This window comes from Protopterus annectens, chromosome 13.part0 (assembly GCF_019279795.1).
Source record: "Protopterus annectens isolate FY-2018-M chromosome 13.part0, PAN1.0, whole genome shotgun sequence".
Classification (NCBI taxonomy): Eukaryota; Metazoa; Chordata; order Ceratodontiformes; family Protopteridae; genus Protopterus; species Protopterus annectens.
In genome coordinates, this window is record NC_056747.1 from 861,348,277 (window position 1) to 861,370,333 (window position 22,057).

The 22,057-nt window shown below is 40.0% G+C and overlaps 1 protein-coding gene across 1 annotated transcript in view; it reads right to left on the minus strand.

Annotated features, from left to right (window-relative positions):
• The window catches only part of SYNRG (synergin gamma), a gene marked incomplete in the record, with an annotated part of 2,786,306 nt that overhangs the window by 1,021,643 nt on the left and 1,742,606 nt on the right, over nt 1-22,057 (minus strand). Inside the window, 1 exon segment of the mRNA XM_044054902.1 lies at nt 10,088-11,032. Coding sequence (XP_043910837.1) covers nt 10,088-11,032 — 945 coding nt within the window.

The following is a 22,057-nucleotide window of genomic DNA, read 5'->3' on the forward strand; positions in this document are numbered from 1 at the left end:
CCCTTTCATTCTCCACAGCCCACTGTTCCACAATCCCACTTTTGTTAAATTACTCTATTTCGATAAGAAAACTAATGGGACTATACCCTGACGCATATGAGCTAAGGTCATACATCAGACACACGCCCTCGGGAAGGTAAAGCTTTGGTACCATGGTCAGATGTCAGCAGATGAAAACCCATATATTAAGAATACTGTTAAGAATACTGCAACAGTGATTTCAGTCACGTCACCTAGTTTGATGATTCTCTCTTGTTGGAACAGGGGTCAAGAAATATCTGGGAACTCCAGAATGAGGACATCACTTTGCCAAACGTTTCTGTGCCAAAAATACTATCAGCTGTAACTAAATAAAATTCTACTGACATGAACATTTGCAAAGTACTGAGCTTATGTTCTCAGTATAAGATGGTGCTCTAAGTCAAGCTAGCCTTCTTAAAACTAGCCCTGACATGGAAGCTCTTGAAGCAGTCTCCACAGCATCATGAACATATTTCAGTGTATACTTTAACCCTAATTACCTTCTCTATTTTGCATGTGATGCTACTGTTAGGAATAGACTGCTGATTTTTTCTGAATCTACTCTAAGATGGAACTTTGTTAAGAATCCATGTGAGCCAAATCGCTTAATGGTCTAACCTCCTAAGGTGCTAAATGTGTAAACACTTTACGTTTTTTATCTAGTTAACCTGAAACCTTGTCCAATAAGAATAAAGCTAGGAGAACAGTTTGCCCACTCTGAGCAGACAATGATAAAGACAGAGATGCTGGATCAGTCTTGTGGATATTATATAAATCTTAACTACCCAATATAGAGCTACATAGCTTAACAGCCTTTTTAGGTGTTGGAAACTGTGAGCTATGACTGCCTTTCAGCACACATCCTTAAATGTATATTAGAGTAGATGGACTGTCCACTTTTGACATGCAAACTTCATTTTCTCTATCTTTTCTCTGGAAATAAGGGATCATGTACAGGCCAACCAAAAATTATCCCATGAAGTACAATGTCTATACAAGACAACTTCTGATGGACAGCCAGTGGACTGAGAAGAATCGTCCTCTTCAGAAACCTAAAAAGAGGAGGGAATTAATCTGTCTTGTATGGAAATTCTCCTCCTCGCTTAAAGAATCTCTACTGACATCCTCTTGCAGATAACAAATGAACTACTGCAGAGAACTAATTAGCCACAGTATTAAGAAAAGCTACAAAATTACCTGGTGCTATGGGAAGGGGTGGAATGTATATGGTACTATGGGAAGGGGTGAGATGACTCTGGCAATGACACAACAAAAGAAATAGAAATCTTTGTGAGGAATCCCCACATTTCTTTGCATCTCCAACAAAACAGCAAATCACTTAAAGGAATCACATAGCGGTTTTAGAACTTTCCTGCAGTTATAATAATCAGGCTTACAAGAACAAAGTTAATAAGAGACAGTGAATAAAAGAAACTACCAAAGAGGAAAACATCAAATGCAGAGTCGGGGGTGATCTGGCTGTATTGTTTCCTGTGACCGTTCAGGGAGTGATGTCATGGACTCATACCTCAACTTCTTAGTGCAAGAAATCTGGACAAAGCCTAAAATAATCGATGGGGAAAGGCCCAAAAATAGGTACAGATTTTAAATTCACCCTGGGGGGGGGGGGGGGGTTCCACCTGTGTCCCTCTTGGACAGGGGCAATAGATGCCAATTTTAGTGTTTGCTTGAACCAGACACCCTTGGGAACACGGGTTCAACTTGGCTAGGCTTGTAAGTGCCCTGTGGCCATTAGCATAGTAACCTCCTATGATCCTAAATATTGCTCTTAGAAATAGAGAAAGTTGCTACAATAACTGTATTTGAGTTAGCCTGCATTTTCTTAAGGATATGAAGTCTGCAACTCAAACGAATGTCATTATTTACTGACTTCAATCCTCACCAAGCTGCCAGAAAACCACAAATTTTATGAGGAAGAGACTAACAATATGAAGAAAAAATCTGGGCATGCTACAAAAATCTGGACAGATAAGAGGTATGCATGGAACTCATTCAGTCACAGAATGACAACTTTATTTGCAAAGACATGTATTCTTTCACAATGGAAAAATAAACAATATTGATTTTGTGAGTTTTAATTGAACCCTGACATAGGAATGGGGTCCATTCCCATCAAGGTATGTAAAAAAATCCAAGTATAGGGGTCAATTAGACATCGAGAAAAGTACTAGAACATGAAAATGACCATCGCTGGAGTATGAAGACCTTGTAAGGCATGGGGTACAATACAGTGCATCATGCACATAGGCATGATGAACAATACATAAATCTTAATTATTTAGATTTGCAGTAGATACTCATCAGCGTTTCAGACCACTACTATTCACTTTATTCACATATTTTATTCTTAGGAGACTTAAATGCTAAATGATAAAATATGGAAAAAACCTAAACTCAGCAGCCGAGGTCAAAGAGGTCTCTACTGAAACCGCTAGATACAATTCCAAAGGAGTGCCTATGTAGATATGAAATGATCATCAGGTCAACAAGTCAGGAACAACAGAATACTAACACTATATATACAGACAATAAGAAAATGAAGCCTCATCTTTACTTTAGATAAAGGTACTGGCAGTGGATTCTTTTTTAGAAAACCATTCAAGGATGCTCAGCTTAGAAGGCACATGAGTTAATACCTCCAGCATTCATATTTTAACAAACCAATTGATAATGAAAGCACTGGTACAAATGAAGATTTTTAAGATTAAATTTGCATTCACTAAGATGTTAAGGAAACAGAGGTGACCATTTCAGCCAAGAGAACACAAGTTATCACCACATAAGGGATTTCTTGGAATTCTTTCCAACCTTTCTCAATACTAATTTAAAAACAGTGCCAATTTCATAATTCAGCTCATCCAATCTAATTCTGTTGGGGGGTGGGGGTGAAACGAGTTGCTATTTTTCAGACTCAGGCAAGGATTGAAATTCACTTCCCTTTCACACTTGGGCAAGTCAGACACTAGGAATTATTTAAAACAGATTTAGCACTTACGTGAAGTACAACCCTAGCCACTTGAAATTTCAAAGAAATGTAAGTAGGTAAATTTGGCCAAACAGGCAGTCGATCCTAAACTGACTTAGGAGTACCAGCTGTAGCATTCACAGCTACTCACTGTAACACAGACCTCATGTAATGTGCAAACTAAGAACACATCAAAAGATGAAGAGTAGTAATAAAGTGTGAGAATGAAGGAGAAGCTACAGAAAAAATTAATGCAGACCTGCAAAGCACCTACTACTACTTAAAAATGTGACTAGGCCAATTAAAAGCATATATGCATTATTCTGTCACTAATGCAGATTACTCAATATATTACAGTTAACTACTCAACAGAGTGAACAAACACAAGTTCCTGGTAATTCTGAATGTAGACAATTCCCCTAATCAGCCTTCAAAATTAAAATTATTTGCTTTAAACAGATACATTCTTTGAATGAGCAGATATGTCATAGCAGTGCCTTAAAATTCAAGGAAAGAAAAAGTGAGATACACATGAATGAGAATGCAATTTTATTGTCAAGAACTGCAGTAGTTACAGGATGACAACAAGAATCAGTCTTTCTGGCACTACAGTGGTGTAGCAGTGAGTGGCTCGCTCACAGCAATTGGTTCTCCATTTCAATTCCTGTCTAGGGTACTTTCACTGCAGAGATTGCATGTCTTCTCTGTGTCTACAGGGACCTTTCAACCAGGGTCTTTGGTTTATTCTCATATCCCGAAGACATGCAGACAGGTAAACTGACAGGCGTCTACACTGTCTGCAGGTTTTTTGCATGCATGCCTTAAAACGAACGGTCACTTCTCTATTTGGCACTTAGCACAGATGATTAAAGCTATGAGATTTTAATGACCTGCTTCTTGTAAAGCCAGGGTTTGATTTCCTCAGCCTGTACTTGCCTCCTGTGCGACTCTCAGCAAGTCACTTAACCAGACTGTACTTCCAATCTGTCTGAAAAAGGTCCACATGGCTCAATTCTCTACTTCTGTTAATAAATAAATAAACAAAACAGAATACAATGAAAATGAAAACAAAATTACCTTTAATCCTGTTGAGTGGTGAGATAGGCCCTGGCTTCCTCACAACCTTGAATACAATTATTGTGGATATAAGCAACTGTATAAATGGCTCTGTTGTCTTCACTTTACTAGTACTAAAAAAATATACTTCCCATCCAAATGCAAAATACCATATCTATACTAACAAAGCACTATTACTTATACGGAGACAAAAAAATCTTAAATGTCACACAAACCATATCAATTATTCCTCTCAGAAGTTCAAGCGCAGATACTTCAAAAACACACTGCAATCCCCACACTGAAAAGCAAACTCCAAAATGCACTTACACCTTTAACCATTGTACTCCTCCTACCCATGATGTGGGGAGTATCCCATGCTAACAAACTCTTAAGACTGATGCACCTCAGAGTAGGACAAATACTCAGAAATATTGCAATCTCAGAAGCAGTATATATTCCCCCTGACTGAATCAAGTTTCACTGTAATAAGGATCACATTAATAGTCCTTGGACTTTCAACAGACGCTCTAAAAAAATATTCCCAAAGAACAGCAGAAAGAATGGTGCTTAGCACTGTGAAAGCATTCTTAACAAGCTTTACAAGTCACAATAGGGAAGGAGAATGATTCAAACTCCATACCTGTAATAAAACTGCTGTGTATCACTGTGACTTATGGTACACAACTGATTACTGAACATGAAGGCACCTACCAATCCCTTCTCTTAAGCAGATTACTTGCATGGTGTCAGGGCATCTGCCTGCACCACTAGTGATATGGGCTTGAGAGGAGGCCTGGGCTCTACAGAATCAGCTGCTGACAGAGGGATCCCTGAGTTTGCACTTCACCACCATCCCAGACCATGACAATGAAGGAACTGCAGCAAGACTGCACAACTTTACAGAAACAGTTCCTGGAAGCAATAACTTATTCTTATAAAGTAAGCCAACCATATAGGGACTTTCACATTCCTCATGGGTGGGAGAGAAATGCATACATTGCAAGATCTCCACAATCTCACAGTACGATAATGAGGGCACACTGGCATTCTCTTTTCATACTATAGGGCTACAGGTTGGGGGTATCTGCGAGATGATCAGTTATCTGGTTAGTATGTAATGAATAGTTAAAAAAAAAAAAAAAAAGCTCATTAAGCATTTCAGTTATTTGACTGATTATAAGTTAAGAATCAAATCTTTTATCAAACATTACCATGCCTGCTACAGTGCTTTAAGCCCCACCTTTTGATAAAGGAAAAAAAACAAAGCAAAAATGTAGAGAGAAGAGTCTCAACAAAAAGCTTACATTTTCGAGTCCCAAATAAAATTCTTTTCACTGTTAAATGAATGGCTAAGAAACTGAAGGGGTAACTTTCCACAAGGCAACTGACAGTTTGCTTGTAACAGTATTAATTTTTGCCTGTTTTTCAACCACGTGTGGTGTCAATAAGACTTCTGAACAAGACAAGATTAGTCTCCTTTCATGCAAGTTCAGACCATCATAGAATACCAAGAAATCCTACCAAGGAACAAGTGAAACACTGCAAAGATAAAATGTTACATGACACTACTTCCTAAAGTGTATTCTATTTCATTCTAACTGCAAATCTTATGTATACAAAGTATAAAAATTAACCTAGCAATGCATTCTTAACAGTACAAGATGTCAACTCATTTTGCAGCTGCACTGTGCTCATTATCAAGGAGCTCATTATTCCTCTCCCCTCTACCATCTCTTTGCCTAGCTCCCTACTATTAAATGTTCAACATAATCAACAGAACTTGTGTTTTTGGACTTTAATTTTTAACCAGAGTGACCAATGAAAATTATGAAGGTAGGAACAGCATTTCAAGTAGATCAAGTCAAATGATCAGGTAAAAAAAAAAAAAAAGAAATAAGACAAACTAAAATTCAAAAACAAATAAAATGCAGGTGATGTTCAATGCAGAAACAATAAAGGATAAAAAGCAACTCCTGTGTGCTTGCAATGTGAGGAAATCTTCTGTTTATACTGGCATTTGAAATGAACAGTTAGCTACCCATATTTAAAGTAAGATTTTTCTGTGACCGAGGAATATACTTCTCTGTGTAGTTTCTGTGATGCCACACAAAGGATGGAGGAATGCATATGCCACATGACATGGAGTAAGGTGCATGCCACAGTCTGAAAAATACAGAGCCTCAGAAAATCCAGGACATTCTCGATGACTGTCTTGTAAGAAAATATGGAGAATCTTTCCCACCTAGTCACTTTCCTGGTAAAAGGGCCTGTCATGAATTGATGGGATATTCCCAGAGAATGCACTCAACTTCACCTTCATCAGAACAGCTAAAGGGACCAAGCAATTAAAGTTTTCTGTTTAAAGAAAGGGTTAAGAAGGGATAGGTGATTGTAAAGAATGCTGGGCTATGTGTATTTCACACTGCAAATACTATTAATTGCATATATCGCTGTTGTTAGCTAACATAAACTTGCTTTTGATCAACAGCATCTCAAATTGTATTCCTGTAATACCATTTGTGACTGGGTTTGACACCCTCTTAATCACTGCTTATTTCTTAAGGGTGGCTTAAGAGGAATGTCAGCCCTAACCCTTACAAACAGTGCTAATGGAAATGCAACTTACTGAATGTATAAATTACACTTACATTTTGCTTACACAAATAAATAAATAAATAAATAAAACAAATTAAATTACCCCATTAATACATAATTGTACCGTCTTATAAAATACATAAAGACTCAGCCAGTGAGTGAGAAGCTACTATTCTACTACCATGAAGTTTCTTATATAAACAGAGTTCAATGCATGGTCCAGCACTCTTAATCACAAAGTTTATCATCTTTTCTGTGGAAGAGATGATCTGTTGTCATAAAACAAGAAGTTATGTACTCACCATAACGTTCGATGTATGTAGTCCATCTCGCCTCACATTCTTACCCGTGGGTTCGGAGCCGAATGTCGGCTCCGACTCGGCCATACTTTTTTAGCTCGAAGTCTTTCTATTGGCTGAGCAAAGATGGTATCCCATGCTGCACTGCTCTCTATCCCCAAATCTAGTTTGCTGCAAGCACCAGCACTCATTCTCCATGCATAACAACACCTAAGGAAAGGAAGAACAAACCAAGAATGAAGGGAGCTCTGAAACCAGACCTAACCTCCAGATCCTCCAGGACGGGGGAAGGAGGGGGGGGGGTAAATAAGAATGTGAGGCGAGATAGACTACATACATCGAACGTTATGGTGAGTACATAACTTCTTGATGTTATGTAGTCCAATCTCGCCTACATTCTTACCCGTGGGACAGCGTCCCCAGCACCTAAATCCTGGGAGGCTCAGGGAAAAATACTCCTGAGCACTGTGGAACCAAAGGAAGACCTGCCCCTAGATACCACATCTAACTTGTAATGAGTAACAAAGGTGTGAGGAGATGCCCAAGTAGCCACAGCACAAATATCATCCACAGACAATCTGGCCTGAAAAGCTGTAGATGTAGATGCAGACCGAGTAGAGTGAGCCTTCACCCGGAACGGTAAATCTTTTCCCCCAAGGAATAAATGAAAGAAATACAACTGGAAATCCACCTGGACAACGTGACTTTGGAAACAGGAGACCGAATTCTGTTTTCCGAAAATGAAACAAACAACTGATCAGATTTTCTGAGGTCTTTCATTCTGTGCAAATAAAAACTTAATTGTCTGTGCACATCCAATTGATGAAATTTGAATTCTGCCTTGTTTTTGAACTGGGGAAAAAACACTGGCAATTCAATAGATTGGTTAAGGTTACTGACTGACGCTACCTTAGGAAGAAAGGAGGGGTTTGGTCTGACAGAAACCCTGTCCTTATGAAAAATCAAATAAGGGGTTTGATCGATAAAGCCTGAAGCTCCGAAATGAGTCTGGCTGAAGTGATGGCTACCAAAAAGACAGTCTTCCAAGTTATGAATTTTAAATCGCAAGTGGCTGCAGGCTCAAAGGGGGGGGGGGTGAAGTAAGATCCTGTAGAACAAAGTTTAAGTCCCAAGGCATAACAGGTTCCGATACCGGAGGACGAAGTAACAAAGTGCCCTTCAGGAAAGCCTTACAGAGTCTATGTGCCATCAGAATAGGCTTGTCTGCAACATGAAAGGTAGAAATCGCCGACAATTGGACTTTAATGGTTGCGGCCGCTGAACCCTGGTTAAAGAGCATAGACTAGAACTCCAATACAGACGAAATTGGAGCTGTGTTAGGGTCAATCTTTTTGGCATCCACCCAGATTGAAAACCTCTTCCATTTGCTGTAATAAATCTTCCTGGTCGAGTGCTTATGAGAGGAAGATAAAATATGAACCACCTCCGGCAAAAATTGATGAAGCCTAACTAATGACGGAAGTGGAGTAGCCAGGCTGTCAACCGGAGGGTCCGAAGAGAGGGATGGAGCTGCCCTGACATGTGCGTTAGCAAGTCTGGTTGTGGGTCCAGAATCCAAGGAGCGTCCATGAGATAGGGATGGAGAAAGGGGAACCAAATTTGACGAGGCCAGTGTGGGGCAATCAGAATCATTTTGCTTCCCAAGGATTGCACTTTCTGAATAACCTCTGACAGCAAGGGGACCGGAGGGAAGGCATATAGTAGACCGGAGGGCCAATCGTGGACTAGAGCATCCCTGGGTGACTCCCCCCGAGGGGGGATCAGTGTGAAGTAGCTGCTGCATTTGGCATTGAGGGGGCTGGCAAAAAGGTCGCAGCAAGGCTGACCCCACCTGCGGAAGATCTGCTCAGCAACTTGACAGTTCTGGGACCACTCGTAAGGCATCAGAATAGCTCTGCTTAGCCTGTCTCCGATCACATTGGACTTCCCCGGAATGTGCGTTACCACCAGAAAATGTTGGGAATACACTGCCCACTGCCACACTCACATGGCCTCCCTGCAAAGGGGATAAGACTTGGTTCCTCCCTGCTTGTTCAGATACCACACCACTGACATATTGTCTGAGTGGATTGCAATAGTCCCGAGAGGAAGAAAACTCTGAGTGGATTGCAATAGTCCCGAGAGGAAGAAAACTCTGAAGTGTTTGCATCGCTAGTAGCACAGCTCTCATCTCCAGGACATTGATATTTAGATGCATCTCGTGCTCTTGCCACGTACCTAAGGATACTTAGCCACAGCCAAGAGCGAGACCACGTCCGAGCTACACGAGCGGCAAATGAGATCTGGGGATAGAGAGCAGTGCAGCATGGGATACCATCTTAGTCCAGCCAACAGAAAGACTTCGAGCTAAAAAAGTATGGCCGAGTCGGAGCCGACATTTGGCTCCGAACCCACAGGTAAGAATGTAGGCGAGATTGGACAACATAACATCAGAATTTTACATTCAACTAGTGGAACACAGCTTAAAAATATGATAAACCAAATACTCCAGTGAACTTCCCAAGTCCTTTTTATCTTCCCCTTCTCATACATCAAAATGCTACCCTATACAGGTTTAGCATTTTTCTTTTTTCTCTGAAAAACAAAATATACATGTTGGCATTACCATGCAAAAATGCTTTACGTGACAAAATACTGAAGATGGATCTTAGGCAATTTCTAAAACTCACCCAAGCTGTGTAACTAGTGTAGCACTGCTCTGTGCACACAGCTTCAAGTGTCCCTACCACTGTAATAATCAGTGGCCCAGCATCAGTGTTTGCATCTAGCCTTAATCTTTACAGCACTGTAATAACCTATCAATCGTCAACAGTTTAGGTTTACCAACAAAGGCTTAAGATACTGTAATACTGTTGAAGTTTAGCACCAGACTATAATACTGGCATAGGATTATGATGTCATACTTGAATTTGCCAGTGGGGGATGTTACTGACTCAACACACATTTCCAAAATATGCAGGCTGGTTACAGTTGAAGGGAGCCAAGTAAAAATAAATGTTTATCATATGATCGCAAAGGCTTGCTGAGAAAATATGCAACTCTGGTGTCACTATTATAAATGACACTATTCAGTGATGCTACCAGAGCAATCTAACCAATTCCTCACCTGCAGCTGGAGGATGCTGACCACTTACAGGTGGCAAATCCAGAGAACTGTCCGACATAACGTGCTTCAAATCTCCTCCAACATCACTCAGTTTCATGTCAAACTGAACTGAGAGAGCATCTTCAGAATCCTCCTTTCCAATGCTGCTCCCACCAATTGATGGGAGATCCAGTGATTTGACAGAAGCAGAGTCTTCTTTGGCATGCCTGAAAGCTGCAACTTTGTCTATTAGGACTTTATCAGAGTTACTGAGACCTGATGAAAATTTTCCTGTCTGGAAATCTGCAAAATCATCCTCACCCTTCACTGAAGAAAAGGTACTGTCTTTCTGTTCCTCAAAGCCTTCCAATGAAAGCTGCTTGAAGACATCATATTTATCAGATACAGAGCTCAAATGATGTTGACCATTTTCATTTACACTCATATATGAGTTAGATGTAAGGACACTACCACCCTCTTGTTTCAAAGTGTTGTATTTGTTTTCAGACTTCTGTTCAGAGAATCCAGTAGTATTACTGAAAGCCATAAAGTCTGCAAAGTCATTCCTTCCACTAGATGTGGCACTAGACGAGTCACCAAAAATACTGAAATCACCAAAATCATCCACCAGAGTGGAGCTTTTACCAGCCGCATTACTTGATGTAGATGATGATGATAAAGGCAAAGGGAATGAAGAAGAAACGGATTCTTGTGAGAGAGACAATGATTTGTTCTCTCCAGATGAAGTTAAGGAGAAAAGGTCCAAGTCACTGACTTTTAGAGGAAGCTTAGTCTGCATCTGCTGCTGTGATTGTAACTGTTGTTTAAGTGACGGTGCTGGAGGAAAAGATGCAGTGAAGGGTTTGTCTTTTTCTGAAGTTTCTAGAGGTGATATAGTGTCAGCGGTTTTGAAGTCAGTAAACCCATCATCTGCGCCAGCGGATCTGAAGTCTTCAAAGCCATCCCCTAGAAGTAATCCAAACCAAAACATTAGATAAATTTACAGCAACCGCTCTAAGGTAAGTGCACTGCAATAAAGTTTAAAGGGTCATGGACACTTCAGTAAAACTTTATAAAATCTATTTTCTTTTCTTAATCTGGTAGATGAGCTGATCCTAATGGACCCTTTCTAGCCATAACTAATGTCACAAGCAATACAAGCAGACAGAAATAAATATACAATGGCAAAATAAATTAGAAGATAATCCTAAAGTTAGAACACATGCCTTATTTAGTAATTTTAATAACTTTACAATAATATGAACAATATATGCAATCTCCTTTCTACTTTATTGAGTTACATGCTTCTCTTAGTCTTTTTTTATATATCATATCATATCATGTTTATTTATTTAAACAAGAAATTCTGACTGGGCAGATCCCATAAAGTAGAGGCCCAAGGAGAAGAGTTCCACTTAAAAGAAACACAATTATTGGATAAAACAGTACAACATCAAGCTGTTATATATAGTGGGAACAAAAAAAAAAACCACATGTAGCATATTCAGCGTAACTAAGGAAAGAAATATTAGATTCTGCAATGATGCTGCTTATGTCATTTCTTAACTAGGCAGGTGAGCTGGACTGAGGATCCCATTCTCTCCCAACCTGGCACAAGGTATCAAAAGAGGTAACACACCTCTGTCAGTGGCATAGTGACAATGCCCTGATTACAGCTCAGGTGATCATAGGGTTGCCACCTTTTCAAATGCCCAAAGTGGGACTTTTTATGTGGAAATGTCAGATTTTGCAGTTCAAAACATACCTACGGCCAGTACAAAGGACAGAACTTCACTTTTTTGCCAAAATAAAAGCTTATTCTTGCAGGATTTGAGTTGCTTATTTTGTTTCTCATAACATTTAGGTGTTTCAGATACAAAATAACTGTTTTATGCAACTATTAAAGAAATTATAGGAAATATTTTTGTCCTAAAATCTCAAGACATTTGCCATTTTTTCACTTTTTTGCAGGACAGAACTGTCCAAAGAGGGACTGTCCCTCGCAAAGTGGGACAGGTGGTAACCCTAGGTGATCAGAGTCGGACTACTGGCTTGGGACTTGACAGCAAAGTCAGGAGTAGTTCTTTGATCAGGAAACAGGGACAAAGACCCAAAACTAGTGAAAATGTTTACATATTATTAGAATCCACATAAAAAGTTAATAGAACAATGAGATATGCATCAAAAAGCATTTTCTGAACAATTAGTAATATGAAACTCCAAGTCTGGCATTGCAGACTGACTCTAATTCTCAGTGACTTACCGGAAAATCCAAGAGTTTACAAGGGACAGGGCAAAAATCAGAACAGCTCAAAGCTATGCAATGTGTGTGTGTGTGTGTGTGTGTGGTTTGGGGGCCGATTTCTACCTATCTAGTGCCACTCCTGAAATGGCGAGAGGAAGATCATCATGCAAAGATGTTGGAATAACCATCCAAATTTGGAATGACAGCCTTCACTAGCACACATTTTTTGGGTGGGTATGCATATGTGGGCAAAGGGGGACAGGTGGTCTTTGTGATGACTCAAATGCTCATGACTCCATGAAGGGCAGAGTTAGGCCATACATAAAAAAAATGTTCTCTTTGCTGGGTTGGCAGTGAGAGCGTGAAGGATCCTTGTGGCTGCAGGGATAAATGTCCCTTCCAATTGTGCAATGTCTTACCAAGGGGTAACTTGAAAGTCAGCAAGCATGGAGGCAAAATTCATATGAGAAAATAAAAAACATACACGCACGTACGTGTACGCTACACATCCACACACACAAAAGAGGTAACAGAGGACTGATTGCAGCAAAAGTGCCACACACAAAATTTTAAACAAGCACTAATATTAGTCAAAATACAAGACATCAACAGTTGCTACCCAAACAAAATCACAGAATACTTAAACTACTAAAAATTTGGATAAGTTGATACTAGCAAATGTAAGTTCAACAACTGTATCAGAAAACTGTAGGAGTAACATGTTATGAAACAATTTTTGCTATTTATTTATGTTTTACAATAATAATTTACAATCAAAAGAACAAGTACAAATGTCACATATCACCTTCCGGTCTATACTAATGTAACAAGACAAGAGCTAACTGTGTGTTGGTGTACCATAAACATGATGCTATTAAAATGCAAACTGTCTCTACTACAACCTTCTTATTGCAGTCTGCATAGAGAATAATGTACTAGAGACAACAAAGAGCAAAAAGGTTGATACCAGTGGTAGATATATATTTTACCCCTCCCCCATTGTCTGTTGAACATCAGCTGTCTCCTGGTCAATTAGCCCATTCTCTCCCTATCACCAAGGTGAAAGTCAACTGGGAAATGTTATCGTTCAGTCAACCATTAAGAGTGGTTTGAAATTTTCTGTTTTATTCACACTTGGCAAGGTGCCAGGGAGGAGCATGCAATGAGCTGACAGCAAAAGACATGTCCTTATTTCTTCTGGAATTGTTCCCTCCAAGCAATCCTGCTCCTATTCACAAAGCATGAGCAGAGGTCTCTCTGGTCTCGACCAGGAAGACCAAACTGCTTCACAGGCCCCCAAGTGGGTGCTACTCCCCCCCCCCCTTGGGAGAGGCAAGTAGGCTATGCCCCCTCACTCTCCCTGAGAGCCCATCCACTGCCAGAAAAGCTAAATGAACCCTAGTCACCTGGACTGTAGTCAGGACTCCAGCCCTCTGTGCCACAGAGCCAAGCCAGTGGAAGACATTTTAGCCAGTGTCTTAGAAACAGATGCAAGTGCATTCTTGTCTTGGGTCATTTTATGTGTCTTACTCCCCAAATTTGACATATTCTGTTGGTTTACTCTTTTCTTGTAGTAGGGGATTCCAATTACAGCCTAAGGACCCAAACACTGACACAAACCTATGAAAATTAAGTCAGTGCATTTTTTAATGTTATTCATTTGACAGTGTAATCCCAATGAGCACAAGTAACCCCCTTCTAGGGTGAGCAAGGAGCGCACTCTTGTTAAGTGACTTGTTCAATGGTACGCAGTAAGCAAACCAAGGTGGAAGGAATCAAACCCTTTACCCTAAACTACAGGAAGCAGGCTGTTAAAAGCTTATCCAAACTGAAGCCTATTTAGTGTATTTTCTATGCTGTTACTTAGCAGGTATGGGGAGGTTTTTATACTAAACTTACTGATCAGATAGGGGCCATATTTGCTATATAGTAGTTTAAATATCACTGTGGCCAGGACGGTAGCCTTTGTTGTTACTAATAGCCAATTTTCTTTTTGAAGAGTTATACAGTGGCGTTCATTCCTAGGTGCTAGACTAACTAATACATATTTTGTTGATTGTGGTTTAAAGAGTTTTAGCATCTGAGATTAATTTAAAGCTGTTATTGGGAGGGCATATTCATCTCCAGGGATAAGTATGTTGACAGTGACAGATTTCCTTTTTGTTGAAATATAATCTAATAACATTTTCCAGTTGACTTCAAGGGCAGTACACAGCAATGTGCTGAACTGGTGGTTAATAGTGCCACATTCACAGAGCCTGGTAATACAGCAAACCTGTTAGCAGACAAATTCAATTCCAGCTTTACCACCCTCTCACCCACAGCCATCCCCCAAGAAACACTCTCAAACATAACCCCTCCGACTATAGCTATGGAACGTGTACTGGTTGTGCTCGCTAAAGCCAAGAACACACCTTCAGTGAGCCCCAGTAACATCTGAGGATGCCTCCTGAACAGTCTAAAGTATGACTTATCAGGACCCCTGGAGTCATTATTTAACTATGGTCTTAAAACAGGATTTGTGCAATGAGAATGGAGGATAGCGACATTCATCCTCCTTCATAAGGAAGGACCATCAACAGATATGGAAACTACAGACTAATTAGTCTGACTAGTCTTATTTGCAAAGCCATGAAAAGATTCACTGAATTTATCAACAAAGACCTCCAGGCATTGAATCTATCCCAGTTTGACTTTGTCAAAGGAAGGTCATGCTTACTGAATCTGGTGGACTTCTTTGAAAAGGTCACTAAGACAACGGATGAGGGGAAAATGGTGCATACTGCCTAACTAGCTCTGGCGAAAGCATTTGATACAATACCTCACTCTGGTATTGTGAACAAACTTGCAGAACTAGGAATAAACCCCTTTATAACACATAATGGATAGTTAGCTGGCTCACTGATAGGACCCAGGAGGTTAGAATTAGTGAGACTACCTCCACAAAGAGGCCAGTCACAAGTGGAGTCCCCCAAGGTTCTGTGCTAGGCCTGCTCCTCTTTGGCATCTATTTCTTGAATGTCAAAGCCAATGTCAAAGGCCTCTGGCTAACCAAGTTTGCAGAAGATTGCAAACTGGGAGCAGTCATTTAATCCTCTCAAGATGAGAACACCCTACAGGAAGGTCTAACACAGATAAATGCTTTGGTGTCAAAGCCATGGCTGAAAACTCAATACCAAGAAATGCATTATAGTACCTTTTGGGAAGTCAACCACACCAGGTAACTAGGTCATTAATAAAACATCCCCTGAAAGTTGATTCAGTAGTCAGGAATATAGGAATTCATGTAGACAGTAACCTAGCCTTCGGCCAACATGTGTCCAAGGTGGTAAAAATCCTTCTAGGTTGCTCAACTTATAAGCAAAGGCTTGGCATCTAGGTCCAGAGAAATCATCGTGCCACTGTACTCGGCCCTCATCAGACCCATCATAGGAGTATAATGCCCTTTTTGTTATGTATCTGATCAGACACATGCAGCAACTGTAACTTCCACAAAGCTTCCTTACAAAAAATACAGGGAGTAAACAAAATTTCCTACTCTAGCCCTTTTTCTTTACTCAGTGTCATACAGACTTCTGAGAGGTGATCTTTGCCTGGCATACAAGGTATCCCTGGACCCTGTTCTGATGAACGTTCTGCACATCTGAAAAACAAAAATCAGAACCACTAGATTAAAAGACCTAAATTTTACTTGCAACATAAACAGGACTTGTTGGAAAAAGATATGTTTCTCAGAATGCCCATGCTCTGGAACAGGCTCTCCATCCATGTGAAGCAGAGTCCCCCCCCCCCATACTTACTTAAGTGCAACTTGGACCAATGGATAGGAAATTCCTCCCAGGTCTGACGCCTATGTGCCTGATGGACAGATGTATTCAGTAAGTCACCCCATATATAATTCAGATTTGTCGGTCACATGGCTAGACTTATAAGGGCCCCAGAGGTCTTTAATCTACTACTCACCTATGAAACTATAAATGTGATTTGATACTCTGCATCAGGCCTTTTAATGCATCAGAACTCATTGGTTATGTAATCTGTATGAGGAAAGAAGGAATGAAAGACAGGGTATGGTCAAGGAAGACTCATAAGTATCTGTACCTTTGAATTCCTTGGAATCTATTATTAAGTTTAGTTATATTTATAGTGGTATTTATTGGTATTGTATTGGTCAGTTTATAACAGCCAAACAGCACTGCTACTTGTTTTAGCTATATTTAGAGTCAGTTTTCTGAAACCATCTGCATACAGAATGAAGTCATTCTGCAAATCATTTTCTAATGTTTTCAGGTCTTTATCTTCAGAATGGAGAAGTATGTCATCAAATTAAAGAATGACTGAGCAGGAAGCACTGCTACATGTGATGTTGTTTATAAACAGGGAAAAAAGAATGAGCACAAGGCAGATATGTGGGGCACAGGGAAACTGTAATACAATGGGATGTGTGCAATTCCAAGTACATGTGACTTCATTCAGAAGGCAAAGTCCTATATCCCACGCCATGTTCAGTAGCTGTGAAGAATCTCAAATCAGTTCACCCACAAGAAAGAATTAAAAAAATAGGTACCATTTTTACTTGCCACTGAGTGTTGAAACTGACTTTAAATCCTTTTAAGACAAAATATGTACAATTGCTAAATTAAATCACAAACTTGTAAAATGAAAATGTAAAATGCGTCTTCCTTACTCATTAAAGAAACTCCCTCTATATTTTTATATGCTATATTTACAGTAGCAGATACTGCATTAAGGATATACTGAAATTATATCACCACATACAGGGGCATACTTAATGCAATATAACAAAAAAGTTGTTCCTGCTCACTTGCATTAGTGCAGAGAGATATAAAAAGGAATTATATTTAAAATACACAGCACAACTCCATCCCAACCTGGGTTTAACACATCTGTGATATAACAGGGGCAATCTTTCATGGCATTTTTGGCTTTCCCTTGCCTTGTCAACTTGCAGAAATCTCTGGCTGATGTACAGCAGTAGCTGTCCAGGTGGACAGGGGAAGAAGGATAGTAGTCCAATAAGAAAACCCCAAATCTTCTTTTCCAAAATCTAGGTCAACCAGAGGTGGAAAGATGTACTGTTGGGATAAAAGAGGCAAAAAAAAATCTAATGCAACTATATACACAAGGGCATATACATTTACACCATGGCAATAAAAAACTAAACATGAGGGGGTGGAAGGAGGGATGGCTATTGCAACAGTTATCTATTATATAATCTAATGTTATGGTTAAGTTAATTTACACAACTGTACTATGTTCAATATTAGATCACTGTAGCCAAGGCTTTTAGGGTAGATTACCACAGTTTAGAAACAACGAAAAAGGGGGATTAAGAATACAGGAGCATCTGGAGAATGGCACTAGCAAAGCCTGTTGTGGACCTGGAGAAGGAATCCAGTTTGTATTGCTCTGTAACAGTATAAACAGAGGACCAAGGTTCTGCTGCTAGAATACTTCAAGTCCACCCCGTACCAGAAAGTCTCAGAAGAAGCCAAAGCCCTGATAGAACGGCCCTTAACCCTGCTGGGAAGTGGCATGTTATATGTAACAAATGGAAGCAGCAGGAGATAACCATCTGCAGATTGTCTGCTCTGGCACTGGTTGCCCTTTTCTTTTACCTTCACAGAAGACAAAGAGGTGATCAGATTTTCTGAAGGACTCAGTTCTGTTCAAGTAGTATCTAAGCTCCCTGTGAGCAACCAGAGTAATGAAAATCCTATCCCCCCTACAAACATTCACCAGTTCTGGAGAAAAGACAGGAAGATTAATAGACTAGCTCAAGGTAAACTCTGAAATCACTTCAGGCATGTTTGTTTGTCTTTTCGGCTTTTCCCCGATTAGGGGTCGCCACAGCGGAACTCCGGTCCGCTAATGATTGGCAGTAGATTTTTATGGTGCAGAGTTGCCAGCCCGACACCCAACCTTCAGCGAAGGCACGCCCATTCACGCATGTCTTTCGAACGCCACTCGACTGTGGGGAGGACATGCAGACTTCCACACAGAAGGCACTCCAGCCAAGAACTGAACAAGAGAACCTCTTGCTGTGAGGCAACAATTATACCGCTGCACCAAAGCGGCTTAAAAAACACTTCGGGCATAAAAGAAGGAATTGTTCTCAAAGAAACTCTATCTTTGTGGGAAATCAGGAAGTGATGACTCACCATAAAAGCTTGCAATTTAGATGCTCTTCTAGTAGAAGTTAGAGCAACACATAAAAGCTGTCTTCCAAGTTAGGAACCTCAAATTCACCTGATGAGCTGATTCAAATGGAAGAAGAGTTAGCTTTTCAAGCACAAAGTTAAGATCTCAAGAAGTCACCTGCTTCTAGGTGGATGAAGGAATAAAACCCCTTTCAAAAACTGCTGGACTTCAAGACAGGAAGAAAAGCAATGGCAGACAGGCAGAAATGGCCAACAGATAAATCTTGACAGAAGAGTAAGAAAGGCTATAGAATAATCAAGAACCAGATGCATCTGGTCCTTAAAAGGGTCCTGATTTTTGGATTGGCAACAACTGGAAAACCCCTTCCACAGGCACATATATGATTTCCTTGTTGCATTTTTTTTTGGCCTCCTTCAGTACCTGCTGCATGTCCTCAGAAAAGAATGTGCCTAAGAGGTATTAAAATTCTATCATCCAGGTAGTCAAGTAAAGAGTTTTCATGCTGGTTTGTATATGGGGTGTATCAGACTACTCCAATCTTTTATTAGTAAAACCAGTCTGTGAAGAAAGCTTGTGATGATTGTCCGAGGTCAGTTTCAAAAGAAGAAAGAGCCAATGTAGCCTGGGTCCAAAAGAAGTCACCACCACAATCTTTGGAAAGTCTCTCTGAATCTTTAGAAGAATCTTGGTATCACAAGAAAGGGTGGATTAGGCATAAAGATACATTCCTGCTCATGGGAATAAGAAGACACGTACCTTCCAGTCCTGTTTGCATGGAGTCCTAGAACAGATTTTTTTAACTGCCTCTCTTGAATGGAAGCAAACAGATGTATCTGAGTTACTCCCCACAAATGGATCAATACCTGGAAGACTCCTGGTTGCAGTTCATAGGTAAGTACAAGGCTAATTGCCTTTGAGGGCCTTTTTAAGCATGGCCCATTTCCCTTTCAAAGGTGAGAATCAAACCATGTACCTTGTGTCAGTGAGGTAAACACCTTAACTATTATCCCGATCTCTCTGAGTTTTCAATGAGATTTATTTTTACAAACATTCTTGGTTTTAAATGGTGCTTTTATCATCCTTGGAACAAAACAAAGTAACTGGAGAGCCTTCTGTGACTTGCTTCTTTGGTTTGGAGTTTTGATTATGTCAATCTCCAAAAACCCTACTGGAATTCAATGACTGGCAATTGAACTAGTACAGTGGTGGTGAGTGTGCCAACTCTTAATCACTAGATCACTAAGGATACATTTTCCATTCATGAGGGTCTGTCTTGGTACTGCTCAGATTGGTTGCTACAATGTTTTGCCCTGACAGAATGTATGATATTTGCCGAGTAAACCTAAGATGAGTTGCTACTTCCCTGGCTATCTCAGCAAGACCGTAAAGGTGATAAGATTGTGTACTCACATTTTTGTTTATGTACCACATGACAATGATGTTGTCTGTATTAACCAGCAGAGGTCCTGGAAAACAGAGATGATTCAAGGCTTTCAAAGCATTTAGTGCAGTCAACTCTTTGACTTTAATTTGCTTCTGTCTGTCCTGTTGCACTTTCACTCCTTTTGACACTGCCCCTAAAGAGGAGGAGGAAGTGAAAAGAGGAGATCTGGACTGATACATAACTGGTCAACTCATCACAGAACCTTCCTTCTTAAGAACCTCCAGGACTGGAGCATGAAAAGATTAGGGGTATTGATCTCAAGTCCAGACTGACCTGAAGTAGTACTGCATTTTCCTCATTTGAAGTCTGGCAATCATGGAAATCATAGAGGCCATGTATTCCAGCATTACAGAAATGGTATGTTCTTGCACACTTGGTAATAAAGTTAGATGCAGTGCTAGTGATTATGGATGACTGACTACAGAGGTAGTATTTAAAATGCTTTCTCAAGTTAGGCAGCACTTGCCTCATGCATCTTTGAAATGGCAATTCTTTACTTCCACACAAAATTTAGAGTAAGAGAAAATGGATTTTACATGTTGTAAGACAGTTCCCCTTATTTTGGAGTTCGAACTGCAAACTCATAGCCAGGTCAATGTAATCTATTGTGTGCTATATATATTTTGGCAGTAGTAGAGGGGAGGGGAGTTGACCTACAGGTGTAAAGGGCTAACAGCTTTGAGGGTCTTCCAATGAAGAAATGGAAGGTGTTTAAGTTTTAAAGTTTGACTACAAGAAAGACCATTAGTAAGGTGTACCTGTGTTTGATGGGAAGCCAGTTATCCTTAAGTACTGAGCAATGTTGTCTTTGTAGTGAAAAGGTTCTGAATCTTCATACTTTTGCAGTGTGGCCAAACTTTTTTTTTTTATTCTGCAGCAAAGATAGAAGATCCATATTATAATTGAGCGAGAAGACAATATCTTTCCCAACGCTAATCTTCCTTCTGAGATTAAGATATGGGAGATTTGTTTTTTGTTGTAAGGATATGGTAGTGGAAGGTGAGGCAAGAATCAAGACAGATCCTTAGGTACTTGTATTGACAGTTTCAACAGGTTCTTGGCTAGGCTGCCTAATAGCTCAGTTATCTGAGGATTCGTTTAATCTTTGGAGGGTTATAAAAAAACATGGCCTTGGTTTTTTAATGTTGAGGATGAGGTAGTGTTTTGTAGCTAATGAGTTTGAGAAGGTCATTCTCTATGGAGTTTTGTAAAGTTGTTAATGAGGTTTTAGATCTGTAGATCTGCAGAAAGGATGACAGGGAGGTCAGCTGTGAGTGTGTTAATAAACTGGAAGAGTAAGACTACAGGAAGGGATGAATCCTGAGGCACATCTGTGTGCAGTGGCTCTAACCTGTACTTTTAAATGTCTTTTGGTGAGGAATGAGTTTCACTGCCTGGGGACAAATTCCATGACACCAGCAGAAAATTGATCAAGATTGTGTGGTCTGTTATATCAAGCGTTTCTGAAAGGCCTACAAATAATGAGTCTGTGAGCTGTCTATTGTTCATGTTTTGAAGGCGTCCATCAGTAAGAGAGTATATGGAGGTCACTATACTTCAACTTTCCAAAATCCATGTTGGTGTCTAGAGAGAATTACGCATTTTTTGGGGAGACTGTTACTTGCCTGTATACTAGTCTTTCCAGCACTCCTAGTGATGGTTAAGATGGATAACATGCATAAGTCATTGGGTGTTTTAGGTACTGCTTTAATAATTTGCATCCATTAATCATGCAAATAGCTCTTAGTTATACAGATTCATGCCAGAAATATACAGACTATAATATAAACACAAAAGATACACCATTAGCAGTATGTAAACAATTAATACTCTGCCCTGACATCATGATCTGATACAAGGGAAATAGCTTTGTGGACAAAACAGTAATCTGATGAGACTTTCAAAATGGCTGCACACTGAGTAACAGCTTGTTTCTAGCTCTCCCAGTGTGAAAACAGAAACTCAGCAGAGAAGGCCAGTAGACATGTGTGTATAGGTAACTTTCAATAACTGGCTAGTAAGTGCACTGCCTGGATGCCAGGAATAAAGAAATACAGAAGACCTGGAAAAAAACAGCTACAAAAAGTGAGGAAGAAACACTGACTGGGGAAAGTTCTGC